Consider the following 21,525-nt stretch of genomic DNA (forward strand, 5'->3'; position numbering starts at 1 on the left):
ATTAATCCCTAATCTCTGCCATTACATATGCAGTGGTCGACTTGACGCGGACAACTTTCTTGTTTTCTCCGACACCACTTTTATTACAACTCTTCACATTACGTCGGTGACTCCGTCATTCCGCTTAGCCGCAGCTCACTCGCCGCGCTCCGCCCATCTCACCGTCGCTCTGTGTCGTCCCCGTCTCTCACCGTCTCTCCGTGTCGTCCCCGTCTCTCACCGTCCATCTGTGTCATCTCCGTCTCTCACCGTCTCTCTGTGTCGTCCCCGTCTCTCCCCGTCGCTCTGTGTCGTACCCGTCTCTCACCGTCCCTCTGTGTCGTCCCCGTCTCTCCCCGTCCCTGTGTGTCATCCCCGTCTCTCACCGTCTCTCTGTGTCGTCCCCGTCTCTCCCCGTCGCTCTGTGTCGTCCCCGTCTCTCTGTGTCGTCCCTGTCTCTCACCGTCCCTCTGTGTCGTCCCCGTCTCTCATCGTCCCTCTGTGTCGTCCCCGTCTCTCCCCGTCCCTCTGTGTCATCCCCGTCTCTCATCGTCCCTCTGTGTCGTCCCCGTCTCTCTGTGTCATCCCCGTCTCGCTCTCCGTCGCTCTGTCGTCCCTGTCTCTCCGTCGCTCTGTGTCGTCCCCATCTCTCCCCGTCGCTCTGTGTCGTCCCTGTCTCTCCGTCGCTCTGTGTCGTCCCCGTCTCTCCCCGTCGCTTTGTGTCGTCCCCGTCTCTCCGTCGCTCTGTGTCGTCCCCGTCTCTCCCCGTCGCTCTGTCGTCTCGTCCCCGTCGCTCTGTGTCGTCTCGTCCCCGTCTCTCCCCGTCGCTCTGTGTCGTCCCCGTCTCCATCGCTGTGTCGTCTCGTCCCCGTCTCTCTCCGTCGCTCTGTGTCGTTCCCGTCTCTCTCCGTCGCTCTGTGTCATCTCGTCCCTGTCTCTCCCCGTTGCTCTGTGTCGTCCCCGTCTCCGTCGCTCTGTGTCGTCTCGTCCCCGTCTCTCTCCGTCGCTCTGTGTCGTCTCGTCCCCGTATCTCTCCGTCGCTCTGTGTCGTCTCGTCCCCGTCTCTCTCCGTTGCTCGATGTCTCTGCTTGTCTCTGGTCCGGTTCTCCCCGACCTGCTTCGTTCCAGTCCCAGCGACAACTCAACTCCTTCCCGTCTCCCGAATATATCCCCGTTTTCATTACCAACCAATTAATTAGGCCGCGTGCCACCGACGCACCGCGTCCCCCCGCACCTGTTACTGCCACCCTCTATTCCCAGACATTCCGGCGCCACTCCGCCCTTGACAAAAACCCCGGCCAATCACAGCCGTACATCGCTCCCCGGCTTAATTGGCCCGTCATTACTTCACAGTTTCCCGCCGCCACACCTGGCCGGCAGCGGCCCGACGTAACCCCACTGTCCATAACTCGCGCGTCTTTACCATCCCCCCTGTATGCGTGTGTTAATACACATACAATGAAACAAGAAAAGGTAACAAAGTAAAAACAGAACAATGTAATACAATACACTATTAGACATTGTTAAAAATAAATAAAAAGTCCATCCCATGTGTTAGTGATTTTTTGATTATTTTAGGCAGGAAATTAGTTTTCAAATTTAGATTTTTTTTTCTGGGTGGGGGGACCCCCAGACCATCTGGAAGATTTTGGTCCCCCCCAATGTTGACTACATGGCTACGGCGTTGTGTTGCGCTATTATTTGTAATAATCAGGTCGCTTCTACAAAAAGGGCTATATATCCTAGTGGGCCTTACCTGCTGAAATACACTAAAGAGTTTCTGGCCACAACTGCGCCATACAGTTATGTAATTGATTACTTCGCTTATCGGTTTGATTACGCGACCGATAGTATATATCAGGGGAAAGTCTCGCCTCTGTTCCCACGTGTGCCGCTGGTGATGGGCCGGGCTTGGTGATGCCATCGGCATCATTCGTTGATTGTAGGATCTCGTGGTTCACCAACTTACTGCTCCTACCAGTCAACTGATAAATGGACTCCCCCTCCACACCAGCATATGGGTCGTGGGATGGGCTTGACCCTATCTCACCAGTGCGGCTTGAAATGGGTGGCAGGGAGGTGAAGGGGGGGGCCTGCCCTGCTCTGCCCAGCACCGATTCACTTGCCACTAATGTTAGCCAGTGCCAGATTATCCTAAAAACAAAAGTAGCTACTACATACGCTACGGGCCCCGCACTTTCAATGGCCCCGCGCTAAACGCTTTCAAGCTATAAACTCCGGTTCAGTGATTCTGCACTTGCTCTATTACTATAGTACTATACCGCCTTCGACTTTTATGAACGACTGGGTGTTTAAGGTTAGCGATTTGTCGTATTATCTGGCTGTATAGCAAATGAAAAAATACAATGACTTTACTATGCAAGTCAAAAATGTATGTGTTTTAATGGGGTTTTTTTTTTGTATTTAGGACCCCTTTATAACATCATGCTACAGGACCCGCACGAGCTTCATCCGTCACTGATGTTAGCCGTGGCCGAGCAAGTCAGCTCGGCTAGCTGGGTTCATAGCACAGTGCAGGTCTCCCCCAGGCCAGCGACATGGCATACGTTGTATTGTATACTGCACGGTGTTATTATGAGCAGTGCTGCTTAGAAAGTGTAACCGTACAGCAAATGTTTTTTTGCCATTGGTAGATGATACTATTTTCTGAAGCTTTTGAGAACGCACACACAGGCACAGGCACACGCTGGCACACGCTGGCAGACACGTGGCCCATGCCACTGAGAGTGGGGGGGGGTGCAACTGCAGCTCCCTAAAAGATGATCAAATATAGAACGCAAATTTAGTGCGTAGAGTTGCGTGTTGCTGTTCGCCACTTAGACCCTTGAACACCGGCCAAAGCCTCTCCCAAAGCATGGCGTTAAACCAGAGCTTATATCACTTTTTGCACGAATGCAAACCCTTTTTGACCTTATGTACTGACAATTAAGCTAATGATTTTTATATTATACACGTAAGGCCCACTGAGCTGTGTAGTTATTTTTCAAAAGCGACCTGGCTAACGCAAATGATAGCTCAACGAAGTGGCTTATCATGTAGACATAGCAACAGGCAAATAATTCAAGATTTGCAGTTTTCGTGGCTGCAATGATCCATGCTCTTTGGTTCTTTCGGTGAAGTCACGTAGGTAAAAATAAAATAAAGTTAATCAAATCACGTTCGTTTCGGAGGCAACACCAGCTTCCGTCATCAGGTGTAACTAGCACAGCAAAATTACTGTAAAGAGCGCTATTTTGTAATAATAGATTATTATACTGTATAGGGTAAGAGGAGGGGTGGGGGGAGGAGCCAGGGAGGACGGATGCAGGGTTGGGGGGGAGGAGCCAGGGAGGACGGATGCAGGGTGTGGGGGAGGAGCCAGGGAAGACGGATGCAGGGTGGGGGGGAGGAGCCAGGGAGGACGGATGCAGGGTGTGGGGGAGGAGCCAGGGAGCACGGATGCAGGGTGGGTGGGAGGAGCCAGGGAGGACGGATGCAGGGTGGGTGGGAGGAGCCAGGGAGGACGGATGCAGGGTGGGGGGGAGGAGCCAGGGAGGACGGATGCAGGGTGGGGGGAGGGGTGTTGGGATCGGGGGATGCTGTTCCTGCACCACGGATTGGGGGGGGGGACGTGTAAAATTTGTCTCCCATCCCACTCCCCCATCCGTGGTGCGGGAACAGCATCCCCCTATCCCAACACCCCCCCCCCCACCCTGCAGCAGGCAAATACTCAACGCGTCCAGGGGGAGAGAGAGAGAGACACGCAAACTCCGCATATACAGCAGGCGTAAAAGGGTCGGGATCGAGCCCACGACCTTCTGTGTACCAGACGAGGTAGCTGACATCTCCCCACCGCAGAGGATTAAATGCTCTTGAAGATGAACCACTTCTCAAAACTGCAATTGCGCAATCCGTACACGTAAATCACCATTTCCCCTCCCCAAAGTTGTCTATCGGCGATGCTGTATCCCATGCAGCGCAACGGTGGCTCGTTACCCACGTCTCCCGTGCTGAGCCGAGTTTCAGATTGTGTAACACTTTTTTTTGTTCCTGGGTAGTAAGTGTTATTTCGTAATTGGCACATGCCTAGAAAGTATAGAAAATGGCTATTATTCCCCGCAAACTTTGCTTTTGTGACCAGGACAGTGATATTTTTAAATGTACCTGTTTTCAATGTGTCATTTTGTTCACATAAAGTCAGAAAAAAACAATATGAGTCAAAATTGACATGTATTTATACTTAAGTCATACAAAAATGACTAAAAATTATTTAGACACCAAGGCGCACTACCACAGGCGGGACTGGCCACAGTGGACCGAGTTCTCTGTTGGGAGGAACAACGTCAAGTGGGAGCCACTGGTGGACCCCCAGAAGGTGCTGATGCCACCACTGCACATCGAATTGGGCCTTATGGAACAATTGGTCAGACCTGTAGATAAGGGGTCGGCAGCCTTCAGGTACCTTCAAGACTTCTTCCCTGAGCTGTCTGAGGCAAAGGTTAATGCCGGTGTCTTTGTCGGACGACAGATAAAGAAGATCCTGGAGTGCAATGAATTCTCCAAGAAGCTCACTAGTAAGGAGAAAGCGGCTTGGAACAGCTTTGTCGCAGTGGTTCGTGGCTTCCAGGGCAATCACAAGGTCGAAAACTACGTGGAACTGGTTGAGACTGGTGAAGAACTACGGCACAATGGGCTGTAGGATGTCCCTCAACGTCCGTATCCTTGATACTCATCTTGATAAATTCAAGGAGAACATGGGAGCGTACTCGGAGGAGCAAGGCGAGCACTTCCACCAGGATATACTAGACTTTGAACGCCGCTACCAAGGACAGTATAACGAGAACATGATGGGAGACTACATTTGGGGGCTGATTCGTGAAAATTATTTACAGTATAATCGTAAATCTCGAAAAACTGCTCACTTCTAAATATTTTGTAGTCATTTTTGCATTACTTTAGTATAAATACATGTTAATTTTGATGCATGCGTTATTTTCTGACTTTATGTGAACGAAAAGACGCAAATTCGCCCGTTTTTCACTGAAAATAGGTCAATTTCAAAATATCACTATCCTGGTCACAAAAGCAAAGTTTGTGGAGAATAATAGCCATTTTCTATACTTTTTAGGCATAGGCAATTACGAAATAACACTTACTACCCAGGAACAAAAATTGTGTTAACATCGTGAGGGAAAAAAAGTATTTGATCCCCTGCTGATTTTGTACGTTTGCCCATTGAGAAAGAAATGATCAGTCTATAATTTTAATGGTAGGTTTATTTGAACAGTGAGAGACAGAATAACAACAACAAAATCCAGAAAAACGCATGTCAAAAATGTTATAAATTTATTTGCGTTTTAATTAGGGAAATAAGTATTTGACCCCCTTTCAATCAGAAAGATTTCTGGCTCCCAGGTGTCTTTTATACAGGTAACGAGCTGAGATTAGGATCACACTCTTAAAGGGAGTGCTCCTAATCTCAGCTTGTTACCCATATAAAAGGCACCTGTCCACAGACGCAATCAATTAATCAGATTCCAAACTCTCCACCATGGCCAAGACCAAAGAGCTCTCCAAGGATGTCAGGGACAAGATTGTAGACCTACACAAGGCTGAAATGGGGTACAAGACCATTGCCAAGTAGCTTGGTGAGAAGGTGACAACAGTTGGTGTGATTATTCACAAATAGAAGAAACACAAAAGAATATCTCCCTCGTGGAGTTGCAATGATCATGAGAACGGTGAGGAATCAGCCCAGAACTACACGGGGATGATCTTGTCAATGATCTCAAGGCAGCTGGGACCATAGTCACCAAGAAAACAATTGGTAACACACTATGCTGTGAAGGACTGAAATCCTGCAGTGCCCGCAAGGTCCCCCTGCTCAAGAAAGCACATATACATGCCCGTCTGAAGTTTGCCAATGAACATCTGAATGATTCAGAGGACAACTGGGTGAAAGTGTTGTGGTCAGATGAGACCAAAATGGAGCTCTTTGGCATCAACTCAACTCGCCGTGTTTGGAGGAGGAGGGATGCTGCCTATGACCCCAAGAACACCATCTCCACCGTCAAACATGGAGTGGAAACATTATGCTTTGGGGGTGTTTTTCTGCTAAGGGGACAGGACAACTTCGCCGCATCAAAGGGACGATGGACGGGGCCATGTACAGTCAAATCTTGGGTGAGAACCTCCTTTCCTCAGCCAGGGCATTGAAAATGAGTCGTGGATGAGCATTCCAGCATGACAATGACCCAAAACACACGGCCAAGGCAACAAAGGAGTGGTTCAAGAAGAAGCACATTAAGGTCCTGGAGGGGCCTAGCCAGTCTCCAGACCTTAATCCCATAGAAAATCTGTGGAGAGAGCTGAAGGTTCGAGTTGCCAAACGTCAGCCTCGAAACCTTAATGACTTGGAGAAGATCTGCAAAGAGGAGTGGGACAAAATCCCTCCTGAGATGTGTGCAAACCTGGTGGCCAACTACAAGAAACGTCTGACCTCTGTGATTGCCAACAAGGGTTTTGCCACCAAGTACTAAGTCATGTTTTGCAGAGGGGTCAAATACTTATTTCCCTCATTAAAATGCAAATCAATTTATAACATTTTGGACATGCTTTTTTCTGTATTTTTGTTGTTATTCTGTCTCTCACTGTTCAAATAAACCTACGATTAAAATTATAGACTGATCATTTCTTTGTCAGTGGGTAAACGTACAAAATCAGCAGGGGATCAAATATTTTTTTCCCTCACTGTAGCTCCTTGAACGTAACTCCGTGCGCAACACTCGTATGCCTGAGTCCGATGGGACGCAGGAAGGCACCGTGAAGTCTGCCGAGAAGCTCGCGTGAACGCTGAACTCCCCGAAACGTTTAACACGCGTCCGGCCACGGAGACTATCCACAAGCTTGACAGCTGCCTTGCTTTGCTCGAATGTATATTTAGCTCTGGCATGCGTATGGTCGGTGCTGAATTCCGACACTGTACTCGAGCAGGCGACCAATTACCCGAGGGGCACCGTGGACGTGGTAAGATCTGTGGTGGTTCGCACCCGGCAACAGACGCGATTGTTCTCAGTATTACATGTGCATTGTGTTCATCTATATGAAACGTTACTTATAGGGCATAATGCATTGTTGTTGTTATTATATCGTAGGGTGCATTGTATTCGTTTGTGTCGAATATAATCTGATGGATTGGCATGCATGCGTGTGTTGTTGTTGGTGTGGTCCGATGGTATGTGAGCATCTTCTAAATCTGGGTGGTTGATTTGCCTCCCATTGTAAGGTCGAAATCGTTACACATCACTAGCCCCGGCCACTTCTTCATGGACCCTTGAGCTAAACAAATTTCAAACCTTTTAAAACAGTCTGTCTTCAGCAGCAGGACCGAGGCTTTCCCACCTGATGACGGACGCTTGTGTTGCGCCCGAAACGTCGTGATTCATTTTATTTTATACCCACCACGTGACTTTATACCGAAAGAGCCAAAGAGTAGGCAAAAAAAGCGCTTGCCACCATTGAACCGCAACACCTCGCTGATCTCGTCAAGGAGCAGAAACCATCACGAGGAACTACGCTCATCCTCACAGCAGCAGCGGCGGGTTGTGGATCACCATTGAGCAAAGGAGGTGGTCACCGCATCGCGCGCGTTCAGACGCGTTTCTGCGGTCGTCTGGAACGCTCTTCCTTCCGATATTCGGAAGCCACTTGGAGCTCCCACTTTTAAATGCAGATTTTTTTTTAAAAACTCGCTTTCTTTAGAACTGCTTCTTGTGTTAGTTTGTTGTCTCTTACCCCCCCCCCTCCGCCCCGCACCTCCGATTAGCATGATTGGCTACATACGGTGCGAAAGAAGTTCAACGTACACACATACAACATGCGTAAATACGCCTCTAAGTTGGCCGTTGTTCGGTTGTCTGCGATGTCTGTGAACCGTTTGTGGACGCCTCTTAGAGATTCGTGGGTCTGTAACGTCTCCTTGCTTGCACTCAAATATATAGGACGCAGCATTATGCGCTCTACACCTGTTATTGAGAACGCGTCATTCACGGCATAATGCACGATGTTCAGTTGCGGTTGTGGGCATGCAATACAAACTGTGGACCCGCATCGTAAACCCAAGGGAGTCTGCGCTCCTTCAGCGCAGGGTGAACAGCAGCAGCGACACCAACTCGCGCTCTCTCTGCTGAAGTCCTCTCGCCTTGGCGAGCAGATCTCAACATTGGCATTCAGCTCCTGAACCATACTGCTGCCATACGCAACAATGTAATTATATATATGTGATGGTCTGTATGTGGTCTAGCTCTCTTAAACGGCGTGTTTACGGGTTGTAATCGGTTCCTGAAGAAGCTCCCGGCACGCGGAGCGGAACGTCGGACATCGCGCCGAACAACGGGCGGTAGAGAGCAGAGTGTAGTGTGGTCGATGGGAGAGAAACACTGCCTGAATCCAGCTTGCTATCGTGGTTGATTGGCCTCGAAACACGCGAATTTTCTGTTGTCCATGAACTTCGTGAATAACGTACACGTGTGCTTTGCGTCTTTGTGTGTGTGCATGTTGGGAGTGGTCACGTAGCAGTGAGCGGCGCTGTGAACCCGAGTTGGATTCCCGCTCACTGCCAACGCCAGTGACAGATTATTTGAACCGGTCCTGGGCCTCCCCTAGGTCGACTCAGCCTCGAATGAGCACCTGGTGCGGTGTGCAAACATCGCCACCGGGGAGACAAAGGCGGCCGGGCGTGGTGCTGGCCCCACCCACCCCTTCGTGTGCCGTGCCGGCCTTCATCGGTGCTACTCGCTAACGGCACTCGCCCCAACAATTTGTTCAGGCTATAACTGGGGGGTGGGAGAATATTTGCCTCTTGTTGTGCCTGCATCAATCAAACGTTCTGCAGGCGCAGTATAAATCAGTCTGGCGAAAGTTTCACCACCCGCCTGCATATCCATTTTTTTTATCCTGGTGCCAATCCTTCTGCCGTCGCAATTCCTCACCGGTATCGCGCGGCGCTTCCAGAGGCGCTTCTGCGGCCGTCTGGAACGCTCTTCCTTCCGATATTAGGAAGCCACTGGGAGCTTACGCACTTTTAAATAATCTCGATTGAAAACTCATTTCTTTAGTACTGCTTGTTTTGTGTTTAGTTTGTGATGTCCTTCCCCCCGCACCTCTGATGAGCACGGTCGGCTACGTACGGTGCGAAAGAAGTTCAACATACAGACATGCCTACAATTGGACATGGGACCAACACACTCCGAAGTCAGAGAGGTGCAGCCTGGTTGGCATGGGCCCTGGTGCAAGGAGAGAAATCCCCCTCTCCCCCACCCCCCTGTCCAAATCCCCTCCCCCGCACCCTCTGCACAAAATCTTCGTAGGCCGGCACCTGGGTCCCTCTGGCCCGTGGGCCCTAGCGCAGTTGCACCGCCTGCACACTCGATAGCCACACCGCCCCGCTACCACCGAATGTGTCAATAATAGCAGCATGGCCCACAGTGTGCATCGACATGAGTAGGTGCATAGGAGTAAAGCGGGGGCCTTCTTTGCGTCGGCAATGTGACTTAGAGGCAGGGCCATACATAGGGGGGGGGGGGGGTGCAGGACCCTGGGCAAATCCCCCGGGCACCCCCCCCCCCCCAAAGCGCGGGGAACGGGGCAGTCCTCCCCGATTTGCCGTGCCGCCGAGAAGGTGAACTTTACCAACACACGTGTAGTGAGTTCAACTGAGTCGCAGACGTAGCCTTGGAGGCAACAAATTTATTCAACTCCAACACACGGGGTAAACTTTCCCCTTAACAGAATAACAACCTATGGTGGTGACCACCAGGCTAACTACACGAGTTACAACGTAACTGCTACTACGGACCGGGGCCAACAGCTCGGGTCTAGGTCCACGTGTTGGAGACTCGATGAACGTAGAACGCAGACGAAGGTTTCTTCAGGATGAACAACGCCGGTCCCACTGGGGACCCAGCTTATATTCTCTGCGGCGTGGCTGGCTCCGCCCTTGGCCACGCCCACCTTCCAAAGTCCTCGGCGAGGATCTCGATCCCAACCACGTGACCACTCCTAGCCCCCACTTGGGGCCCCTTTCTAGAGTTAACTGGTCACGTGCCCTCTCGGGTCAACCAGAGTGCCACGGCCTCGAGTAGCCTCATCCTTCTGCCGGCACTCCCACGCCCTGTCCTGTAGGGGCCAGCCCTGCACGTTGACATCCCGCGATGTCACTACACGCGTGTAACTCCGAGCATCGCACGTGCCCAGTCCACTGCTGGATGGAGGCATCGCCACGCTGTGCGGCTCGTCGTGCCAAGCGGGCGGTGCCCTGGATAGAACGCGGCCTCCCTCGATCAAGCTGATGTGCAGCGGGACCGTTGCCCGAACCGTCCCCCAATATTTACGCGACTGTTCCTCTTAGGGCCCGCGGTGTCGTCGACGAATGGCGAGCACGCCGCGCGACGAACCCGGCGACCCGGGTTCGATTCCCGCTCACGGCCAAAACCGGTGACGATTATCTGAAGCGGTCCTGGGCCTCAATCTAGGTCAACTCAGACTCAAATGAGTACCCGGTGTGGCGTGTGAACATCGCCACTGGGGAGACAAAGGCGGCCGGGCGCGGTGCTGGCCACCCACCGCCTCGTGTGTGCGCCGTGCCGGCCTTCATGGTTGCTCGCTGACAGCACTTGCCCCAACAGTCTGTTTAAGGCTACACGGGGAATCTTTGTCTTTGTCGGTAGTGCGCGCGCGAACGCGCAAGAGCCTCCACGATCTCCCGTCGCCGTGTGTCAGTCAAAGGGGAACGGTTGGCCGAGGCAAATCCACGTGCTTCTCGCAGCGCGCCGCGAGTGCTAAACACTTAATAAAATACCGCGAGTGCCGATAATTTATAGCTTGTCGCGAAAGCGTCGCTTGCTGTGACATGTCCCACCGACGTGCCGCGGTCCGGGCTAGGAGCCACCCCCTCTAATTCTTCGCTGGACGAACTCACGCACGCGTGCGTGTGCGTGCGCGCGGTCCTGGCCACCCACCCCCTAGTGTGCCACGTACCGGCCTTCATAGGCGCTCGCTAACAGCACTTGCCCCAACAGTCTGTTCAAGGCTATACGGGGCATCTTTGCCTTTTGTGCGCGCTGTCTGTTATGAGATTCACGAGACAGCTGCGTCGATTGCATTCTCCGTCTCGCAGTCCCCAGGCCGGCTGCTCTGTTGCCACTTGACAAAGAGGCGGACACATCGGCAGGGTAAGTTCAGTGATGGGGCCTGCACGGACGGTGACTTGGATTACAGCGGCGCAGAGCGACAGTGGTTTCGGAGGGCCTGTGGTCTTGCCGAGATGCCCTAACCTGGCCCCCCTCTGGGGGTGGTGATTTGCCGTGCGGGCTGTGATGGTGTGAGAATACAAATTTGTCACCGAATTTCAGGCGTAAAGAATTAAACAATCGTCAGCTTTTTGTTTTGTTTTTGGCCGCGTCGGCTCGCGAATCGCGGGGTTGCGCGTTTGGATTGTTGTTGTTTTGTCCGCTATAAATGTCCGCGTGATGATGATCAGCCACCTTTGTTGAGCTGTCGTTTGTGGGCAGGAACGCTTCTGAAAAATAAGCAAATAGCTCAAGTGGACTTTACCTGATAAGTAAAAAAAAATAAATCGCTTAGTTTTGAGAATAGGTTTTCCCCTTTTTTTCTGGCAACAAAACACGTGTTAAGATGTTAAAACACCAAACTGAAACCTTTTACAAGGAATCATGTCTGCATTAACCACAATACTTGTGGTCAGAATGCAAACAAAAAACATACTCTGATAATTTATGCATTGTCTTTGAAACTGATTGGTCCACACCAGAGACAGCTTTCTTTTGAGCCTCGTCTCAAAACGGTGTTAGACCAGAGGACGCCAAAAGGCGCTTAGTTTTATATTTGTATATTTTTGGTCCGTGATATTAATTACCTTTCCCATACTTTGAAATCCTGTCGTGTGTTCGTGTCGTTTGTTGTTGAAGCGTTAAGACCTGCCCCTCCTGGACATCTGTGAAAAAAGAGCTTTATAGCTCATCGGGTTCCTCGAGTACAAATAAATATTCCGATTCTGTATAGGTCCACCGACCGACGTGTTATCTCTCTAGGGTTGCTACCGCGTGTGCTTCGACGTTGTGTCCGACGTTTCGCTGCACGTGCTGTGTGGGAGCCATCGTCAGGAACCCGATTCATCAAATAATACTGTAAGAGCCCCAGATCATGGTAACGTTACAATTTGTGCTTATGAGCTTCCACGTCCCATTGCTGAACAAGCTTACACTCCGCGGAGCGAAACGTCGGACATAATTCCGAACGACACGCGGTGCAGCCAGCAAACAGATCAGAGAGCTGATGCACGTTGAACTTCTTTCGCGCCGTACGTAGCCAACCGCGCTAATCGGGGGTGCGGGGGAAGGACAACAATCTAAACACACAAAAAAGCAGCTCTAAAGGAATGGGTTTTCCATCTAGATTTCAAAGCGCTTAGCTCCCAGTGGCTTCCCAACATCAGAGGGAGAGAGAGAGACAGAATGCGGCCCACAGTGAATCCGTCTCGGTGGTGTCTTGGTGGGACGCAAGGCGCTGCTGTGCTGGCTGGCAGTGGTGTCTATCTGGCTTTACCGGGCGGTGGAGCGATTGAATGCGTGCCCAGGTTCAGCGGCCACAGGCTCCGTCCGATTCTGCTTTCTCGCTCCACTCGGTTTGGCTCCCGGTTGCCGAACGAGTGCGGCGTTATGAGGTCGCGCTCATTGTAAACGAAGTGCTTGCCACAAATGAAGCACAATGCATTGATGATCTCGTCCAGGAGTAGAAACCATCACGCGAACTTCGGTCACCGTCGCAGCGGCTTTTGGTTTGGCCATCGAACAACGGCGGTCACCGCATCGCGCGCTTTCAGACGCGCTTCTGCAGCCGTCTGGAACGCTCTTCCTTCCGATGTTAGGAAGTCACTGGGAGCTCTGCACTCTTAAATAATCTATAGGTTGAACACGCATTTCTCTAGAACTGCTTTTTTGTGTTTAGTTTGTTGTCCTTCCCCCAGCACCTCCGATGAGCACGGTTGGCTACGTACGGTGCGAAAGAAGTTCAACACACACGCATCTTCATCATCACTGCAGCTGCTGCACTCTTGAGGAACAGCAAGTGCTGCGATCTGAAGGTGACGATGATGGTGACGGTGACTTTGGGAGCAGAGTTTAGTGTGAAGCTACAGTGCTAATCGCACCTCCGGTCAGCACGGTTGGCTACGCACGGTGCGAAAGAAGTCCCAGCGTACGTGCATTTCAATGCTGCCAACAGGAACACGTTAGCGTAACTTCCTGTCACATCTGGGCAAGCCTCCAGTACAACACGTGACTTCTGTGTGTCCACCCCCAACTCTGAATCCCTCTCACCGATGTCTCTCGAGACGAGTGGCTCTTAACCTGGGGGTGCGCGACGCCCTTTCTGTGGGTGCGAGACATGCAAACTCTTCTTAGGAGGTAAATAATCGAAAAGGAAACATAAGCACGGGCACTGCATAGTTTCATCAAACCCTATGTGTTAACATTGTAACAAACAAAAAATATGATCAAAAACCAAAAGGGTGGGTGCATGCTGCAGTAAATGTTAAGAACCACTGCTCTAAACATAATCTAAATCAGCTAAAGTATTCCGTAAATCACGTGACTTGGATGTCGCCACCCCCACTGTGAACCCCCTCCCCTCTCGTTTGTAATGGCCAGATCGCTTATTAAAAAAAAGTTACATAGCTCAATTTATTAATTTATCGGTTGGATTACGCGACTGATCGTATGAATAGGGGAAAGTGTGCCGCTGGACGGGAGGTGATGGGCCGGGCTTCGTGACGCCATCGGCATCATCCGTCGATTGTAGTCGTCTTCTAATTCTTTTGTATGGCATGTAAGCAACAGTTTGTATCGATGATGTCATAGTTGAATGTTAATGCCCTTCAACCAATCCAAGGCGGCAGTAGATGCTGTACGGATTGTATCGATGATGTCATAGTTGAATGTCAAGGTCCTTCAACCAATCCAAGGCAGCAGTAGATGCTGCATGGATTGTATAGATGATGTCATAGTTGAATGTTAAGGTCCTTCAACCAATCCAAGGCAGCAGGAGACGCTGTGTGTGGATTGTATAGATGATGTCATAGTTGAATGTTAAGGCCCTTCAACCAATCCAAGGCAGCAGTAGATGCTGCATGGATTGTATAGATGATGTCATAGTTGAATGTTAAGGCCCTTGAACCAATCCAAGGCGGCAGGAGATGCTGCACGGATTGTATAGATGATGTCATAGTTGAATGTTAAGGCCCTTCAACCAATCCAAGGCGGCAGTAGTTGCTGCATGGATTGTATAGATGATACTCTTTGGTTCTATTCGGTAAAGTCACGTAGGTAAAAATAAAATAACAAAAAAAATAAAAAAATCACGACGTTTCGGCCACAACACAAGTGGCCTTCATCAGGTGAAGGGACCGGACTGTCCAGAGGACAGCGTTAGAGTGAAGACAGCCAAGCCCAGGTCGCGTCCTTTATTTTTACCTACGTGACTTTACCGAATAGAACCAAAGGTAATGGATCCTTGCAGTCACGAAAGCTTCAAATCTAGAATTGTATTGATGATGTCATAGTTGAATGTTAAGGCCCTTCAACCAGTCCAAGGCAGCAGTAGATGCTGTATGGATTGTATCGATGATGTCATAGTTGAATGTTAAGGCCCTTCAACCAATCCAAGGCAGCAGTAGACGCTGTATGGATTGTATCGATGATGTCATAGTTGAATGTTAAGGCCCTTCAACCAATCCAAGGCGGCAGTAGATGCTGTATGGATTGTATTGATGATGTCATAGTTGAATGTTAAGGCCCTTCCACCAATCCAAGGCGGCAGTAGATGCTGTATGGATTGTATCGATGATGTCATAGTTGAATGTTAAGGCCCTTCAACCAATCCAAGGCGGCAGGAGATGCTGCACGGATTGTATAGATGATGTCATAGTTGAATGTTAAGGCCCTTCAACCAATCCAAGGCGGCAGGAGATGCTGCACGGATTGTATAGATGATGTCATAGTTGAATGTTAAGGCCCTTCAACCAATCCAAGGCGGCAGGAGATGCTGTACGGATGTTCAGCGATACCTCCAGTGTGAGCGTGGATGGCGACACTCGTCGGCGACGCCTTTGACCCTTAAACTCCCGGTCCCCCGTGCGTGCTGCGGTGCCACGGACAACACCGCTACCTTAGCCCCCTACTACAACGCCGCTCTTGTGAAGGCCGTACGAAGGAGGGGGTTCACCCCGCCGTGTCGCTTGTCTTCGTGTGGGTTGGTCCTCAGCAGGCGTGCTCGCTCGACCTTTGCTCGACCCCACCACGCCCTGCGGCAGAGGGACATGAACTTCTTGGAGGAGGAGCTGACGTGCCCTGTGTGCTACTCGCTGTTCGAGGACCCGCGGGTGCTGCCATGTTCGCACACGTTCTGCCGCGGCTGCCTGGAGGACATCCTGCAGGTGCTGGAATCCGATTGGCGATTCAAGGAGCCGCTTATGTAGTTTATCGTTAAAACAATTCGGTCACAGTCCCTCTACGATCACTGTTACATTGCATTTATGGCTTTATTTTGGTGATTTCTAAAACGTTTTTTTTTGGCTTGGCCATGTTTTTTGTTGATTGTAGTGCGGAGTTAGACTGATGGCCTTAATCTGAGTTGTCTTGTGGTTGTTGTTGTTTGACTTGCATCCCACTGGGATTTTTGCACACAGCGTTGGTGTACCGTGCTATTTCAGGAATATTTTGATATTTTTCCTGTATTTTCTGTTTGCACAGTCACATAATCACTTTTAAGATGTTTCCTTGTTCATGTTTTTTGTTTGTTGCGGTTGCACCCGATTCAAGAGCCGAATGGCTCACAGGGCTATACCAAATAAATGGAACTAAATGGAACTAAGCTTGCTGCCTGACTCCCTCCCCCTACTCACCGCCTCCCAGGGGCTGACCTTTCACATTTAGAAACACGCGTCTGGGATATTTAGATGTATTTGGCCGCGATAAATTCACTTCTGGCCAGGCTGTTTCTGAACAAGAGCTGCAGAGCCCAGTGGCCCTTACCTGGTCAAATAAAAATTGTAAGAGTGAAATGTTTCACCGCGTTGCTCAGTGCGGGGAGCTTAGACGTGGGAGCATAGAAGTGCAGCACAACAATTTAATTTGCTGTTCACCATGTAGCTCAGTGGCCCTTACCTAGTAAAACAAAAATTGTAAGAGTAAAATATTTCACCGCGTTGCTGAGATCGAGGAGCTTAGACGTGGGAGCATAGAAGTGCAGCACAACAATTGAATTTGCTGTTCACCATGTAGCTCAGTGGACCTTACCTGGTAAAATAAAATAAAAATAGTTTAAGGAAAAAATCGTTTTTCATCGTTTAGGTTGAGTCATAATTGTCACCGCTCACTGGAATATTTAACACCTTGGCAGGGGTCCTTGCACCTCTCCCCGTGGCGTCCACTGCGGACCCCCTTCAAGTGCCCGTCGTGCCGTCACGTGTGCGAGCTGCCCCTGACGGGCTTCACCTCGCTGCCCGTCAACTTCTCCCTGCGCAACATCGTCGACAAGTACCGCACCTCGGTGTGCCCCGAGCACGACGCCGCTCGCGACGATCGCCGGAGAGATCCGTTCGTAGACAGACCGCCGGTCTCCCCCGATGACACACTCGGAGCGAGCGAGCGGGCGAGCGAGCGAGCGGGCGGGCTCCGTGAGAGACGTGGCCGCACGCGCGTCACATGTACTCTGAATAAAACGTTTAGGGTTTTTTGTTTGTTAGGTGGGCGGTAAGATCGAGTAACCCGCCACCACGGGACAGAGGGCAATGAGTAAAAGGTTTGTCACGTAAACAAAACGTGCCGATTAGCGACCGCTTTCAGCACACCGGTGTATTGGAGAGCAAACCCACAACATTTACAATTTGAGTACGACGTTCCGCTGGTGATTACAACCAGTTTCGTCAGGCGATTTGCCATGTATATCTGTGCATGTGTTAAACTGTTTTCGCGCCGTACGTAGCCAACCGTGCTAATCCTCGGTGCGGAGGAAGGACCACCAACTAAAGACAAAAATAACTTCTGAACTAATGAGTTTCAAATCGATATAATTTAAAAGTGCACAGCGCGAGTGGCTTCCTGATATCGGAAGGAAGAGCGTTCCAGAGGGCCGCGAAAGCGCGTCTGGAAGCGCCGCGCGATGCGGTGACCGTCTTCGTTCGACGGCCGGCCACAAGCCGCCGCTGCGAGGATGACCGAAGCTCGCCCGATAGCTCGCGGTCCTCGACGAGGCGAGGAGCGCGGCATCCGCGGCTCATTTAGCGGCGAGCAGAATTCGCGGGTTCCAGAATGGCGACGATCCGGCCTTCAAATGAAGATTCAAAAATCAATATTGATCCGGGCCGGCTTTCACCTTTCCCGCGGGCGACGTCGCCCCCGTGCCACGTTCGCGAGCCAGTGCCGTCCGCGGAGTCCCAGCGTTGTTTAGGAACTCGGGGGGGGGGGGGACAACAGGGGACCCCCCCATGGGCGGACAGGGGGGTGGGGGGGTGGGGGGCAACGCCCCACCCAAACTGGACACCTTTATACATTTATTTTCAGTAGTTTACAACGAAGCTTCAAAATAAATTAATTATAAGCACCCACGATTCCTAATGTGAGGGACAAAGCGCTGCCCCCCCCCCCACCCAAATAAATAAGTTATGCCCCCCCCCTTCTTCTCCCCCCCCTCCCCCGGCTGCCCCCGTGCGCTGGCCAGACGGAGCGAGATGGCGCCGCGCCGCCGTGCCCGGAGCACGCGAGCGAGCCGCTCAACGTGCTGTGCGTCGACTGCTGCACCCTCGCGTGCGGCCGCTGCCTCACGCTGGGCTCCCACCGCGGCCACCGCATCGACGCCCTCGACTCGGAGGCCGAGCGCCAGCGGGCGCTGCTGCACACCCTGCAGCTTGCACTGCAGGTGGGGGGGGGGGCAGATGGGGGGGGGGGCAGGTGGGAGAGGGGGGGCAGAGGTCGCTCGTCGCAAACGTCTTTGAGGGTGAGCCTCGGCGTGCTTCTGTGGAGCCTCGCACCGGGACGCGTGGGGCCGAGCCGGCGGCCCCTCCTCCCGCGCACGGCACGACCACGTCGCTCGCCGCTGATGTTAGCCACGGCGGGGAATTGAACTCGGGCGGTTGGGGTTCAATTGCAGAGCCGCGGCGAGACACAATTTGCCATCCTCGCAGCCCCCGTCCCCCCCAAACCAGCCCCCTCCACTCCCTTCCAAGCACACGCCAAGGAAGGGCACGCACGGATTCGCGCGAGGAATTCCGCAGTCTGCAGTTACGCAGTGTTTGCGGCACGACCCACGTGGCCCTACCGACTGCTGAAAACGCAGGATCTCTGCGTGAGATCTTTCGAACCATGACGAGCGCTGCCCGGCCAAACAACGAGGAGCAATCCAGACGCGTGCCTACGACAGACCGGCCCAGGGATGTGCCCGATTTTAGCAAGCCAAGCAGTTTGGAGCCTGGACAGCGATCGGGTATATGGGGGGGGGGGGAGGGGGGTAACGACGTCGACGCGATGTCCGCGTGTCCTTGCCGCCCGTGCAGGAGGAGGACCGGTGGCAGCTGGCTCGCTCTCGCCTCGAGAGGCTGGAGAAGGTGCAGGCCGCGGTGCAGGATGCCATCGCGCGCGACGCGCTCCTCGTGTCCTCCTACTTCGAGGGCCTGCAGCGGACGCTGAGCGAGAAGCGGCTCTCCGTGCTCGACTACCTCGGGGAGCTCGGCACGTCGCTGGACCACGAGACGGCGCCGCGGATCCGCCGCCTCCGGCAGATGATCCAGGACCGCCAGGAGGCCCTGGCTCTGGCGGCGGCCCTCGCGGAGGTGACGGACCCGCTGACGTTCGTCCAGCAGATGGGCAGCTTACGCGAGAAGGTGGCCTCCCTGCAGGGCGAGGCCCTCCCGTCGGCGACGCTGAACCTTCCCGAGCTGCCCAGGGCCCAGGACTACCTGCTCAGGGACTGGGCCGACGTGGCCCTGCGCGGCCTCGCGGACGCCCCCGTGCCGCGGCTGCCGGCGGCGCCGGAGGAAGCGCCCCCGAGCCGCCCCGCGGGATTCGCCGCCGCCGCCGCCGCCGTCGTTTCGCGCTGCGGGGCGGCCCTGGCCGGCGCCGGCAACGCGACGAGGGATTTGGCGCTCGACCTCCCCGGCGGAATCCAGAAAATCTGGCGCGCCGCCGAGCGGCCACGGCCGGCCCTCCGGCCGTCCTCCTTCGCCCCTCCGCCGCCGCCGCCGCCGCCGCTGCTGCTGCTGCTGCTGGCGCTCGCCGCCTCGGTGCTCCTGTGCGGCTGCGCTCGCGACCCTCCGGCGTCGGCGTCGGCGCTGGCGCGCGCCCGCCGCTGCGTCTGCGAGCCGCTGAACGGCGCTCGCCTCTACCTGTGGGAGGAGGCGAGCGCCTCTATCTGTCACCTGCGGGAGCTCGCGGGGAAGTGGCTGCCCCTCGGCGGAGGCTGTGCCGCGGTCGGCGCGCTCCTGGGCGCCGTGGCGGAGCGGCTCGGCGCCCTCTCCGCCCGTGCCCTCGCGGCTCTCAGAGAGCTGGTGGGGATTTGAGAGCTGGTGGGGATTTGAGAGCGGTGGGGAATTGAGAGCGGTGGGGAATTGAGAGCAGTGGGGATTTGAGAGCTGGTGGGGATTTGAGAGCTGGTGGGGAATTGAGAGCGGTGGGGAGGGGGGGGTGTGGCAGTATGGGGAATGTTTCGCCGATGTCGGCCCCGTCTCTCGCCACCTCCGTTTTGGTCCTCCTCGGCACAATGGCAGTGCGGCCACGCTCGAGCTCGCGAGCAGCCGTGTTCGAGCTTCAGCTTTCTTCTTTATTGCATTCGTGCGCCCCCCCCCCGCCGCCCACCACCACCTCTCCGACACCCCCCCCCCCACTCCCGCCCCCACCACCCCACCGCCTTGATGTTTAAGTTGTCAAGCGGAAGGTTTCACGGCTCATTCTTGGCCTCTTTCCCAAACATCCCCCAAACCCCTTTCCAGAATAATCTCCTTCGTTCGTCCACTGCTGATCAACGGGGCTGTGACGATCGTGTGGCCACACGTCGCCTCGCTGGTATTGTGCATAGACGCGGGAGCATAGAGGTAGCATACAACAACGGCTGCTCGCCCCGTAGCCCCCCCCCGCGGCTGCACTCTTGCCAACCGGTCGGCGCGTGTCGACCAGCAGTCCCCCGAGCGCTAGCCAGGCTCAACCACCCCCCTGCTGAGCTTGCGAGATCCTGGCGATAACCGGGCGCACACCCCCGGGTGATTTGGCGAGAGCCGAGTAACGTGGTGCGCTTGGAAATGAATCGAAATGCCAAAGAGTGCCTGGCAACTGCCGATGCAGGTGAGAAGTAGTTTCTGTGTTCTTTACTAATTTTCAAAGAAACAGCGAAGTAAATGCGCCGCCACCAAAGATTTGAAACCACCGTGGGTTTGACAGCAGCACGATGATGATGATGGGGGTGGGGGGGGGGGGGTTTCACTCATTGTGTATTGTCGGGGGGCCGCGTTAAAGGCCTCCCAGGCGCCCCCCCTCCCTCCCCCAGCGGCCCCGCGGTGGCATTTCAAAGCAGAACGCTGGGCTCGATGGGTACATTTGACGTTGCTGCGCTCCAGGAATCAATCGCAAAGCCCAACGATGCCTCAAGCGCTTGGGAATCGTTGAGGCGCGGCGTTTCTGCATAGACCGTGCCTGCATTGTTTCGAAGTGTACACATTAGCGGCATTTTAACGAGAATAAAAACAAATATATAAATCATAACACGGGACTTTTGGTGCGTCTAATGTGTCTCATGAAACATCATCATTCGGGGATGCTGCAGCTGTTGCTGCGGTGTTGAGAGTGGCCATTGCCAGAAGCGTCGCCTCGTTGTGTATTTTTTTTACTTTTAAGGCCGCAGTGTCATTGTGACAAATGTGTTCACGTCAATTTGACGAGATGAAAAAAAACTGCACGAAACCACGTGCGCAATTGATTTAGGTTGGTATGGTACTCCTCGGTGCCAATGTGAACACACCGGACGAGGTACTCATTTGAGGCCGAATCGACCTAGAGGAGGCCCATGACCGGTTCACATAATCGTCACTGGTGTTGACCGTGAGCAGGAATCGACTTCGGGTGGCCGGGTTCATAGCGCATACCGTTAACCACTGCACACTACCGCTCCACACACACACACACACAAAGGCCTCCCCAGCAGAACCTTCACAGACTGTTGGGGCAAGTGCTGTTAGCGAGCATCTATGAAGGCCGGCATGGCACACGAGGGGGTGGGTGGTCAGCACCACGCCCGGCCGCCTTTGTCTCCCTCACGGCAATGTTTTTCCACATCGCAGTAGGTACTCAATTGAGGCCGATTCGACCTAGGGGAGGCCCAGAACCAGTAGGGATACGTCACCCGTGTTGGCCGTGAGCGGGAATCGAACTCGGGTCGCCGGGTTCGTAGCGCAACACGCTAACCCCTACACCGCCGTTCCCCATA

The 21,525-nt window shown here is 53.3% G+C and overlaps 1 protein-coding gene across 1 annotated transcript; it reads left to right on the forward strand.

Annotated features, from left to right (window-relative positions):
• The first annotated feature begins 11,682 nt into the window (after positions 1-11,682).
• Positions 11,683-20,804, forward strand: LOC116954608 (tripartite motif-containing protein 59-like). Its single transcript, XM_032975267.2, has 4 exons — positions 11,683-15,490; positions 16,456-16,605; positions 17,776-17,973; positions 18,608-20,804. Exons 1-4 carry the CDS (start codon positions 15,374-15,376, stop codon positions 19,607-19,609), a joined length of 1,467 nt encoding a protein of 488 aa, XP_032831158.2. The 5' UTR covers positions 11,683-15,373; the 3' UTR covers positions 19,610-20,804.
• Positions 20,805-21,525: the final 721 nt, after the last annotated feature.

This window comes from Petromyzon marinus, chromosome 55 (genome assembly GCF_048934315.1).
Source record: "Petromyzon marinus isolate PM22_M1 ecotype Great Lakes invasive population chromosome 55, UKy_Petmar_22M1.pri1.0, whole genome shotgun sequence".
Taxonomy (NCBI): Eukaryota; Metazoa; Chordata; class Hyperoartia; order Petromyzontiformes; family Petromyzontidae; genus Petromyzon; species Petromyzon marinus.

Coding starts and splice junctions, on each gene's coding strand:
- LOC116954608 (XM_032975267.2), top strand. CDS start 15,374: ATGAACTTCTTGGAGGAGGAGCTGACGTGCCCTGTGTGCTACTCGCTG. Junction 16,606..17,775: donor TCGACAAGTACCGCACCTCG/GTGTGCCCCGAG, acceptor TGCGCTGGCCAG/ACGGAGCGAGATGGCGCCGC. Junction 17,974..18,607: donor CCCTGCAGCTTGCACTGCAG/GTGGGGGGGGGG, acceptor CCGCCCGTGCAG/GAGGAGGACCGGTGGCAGCT.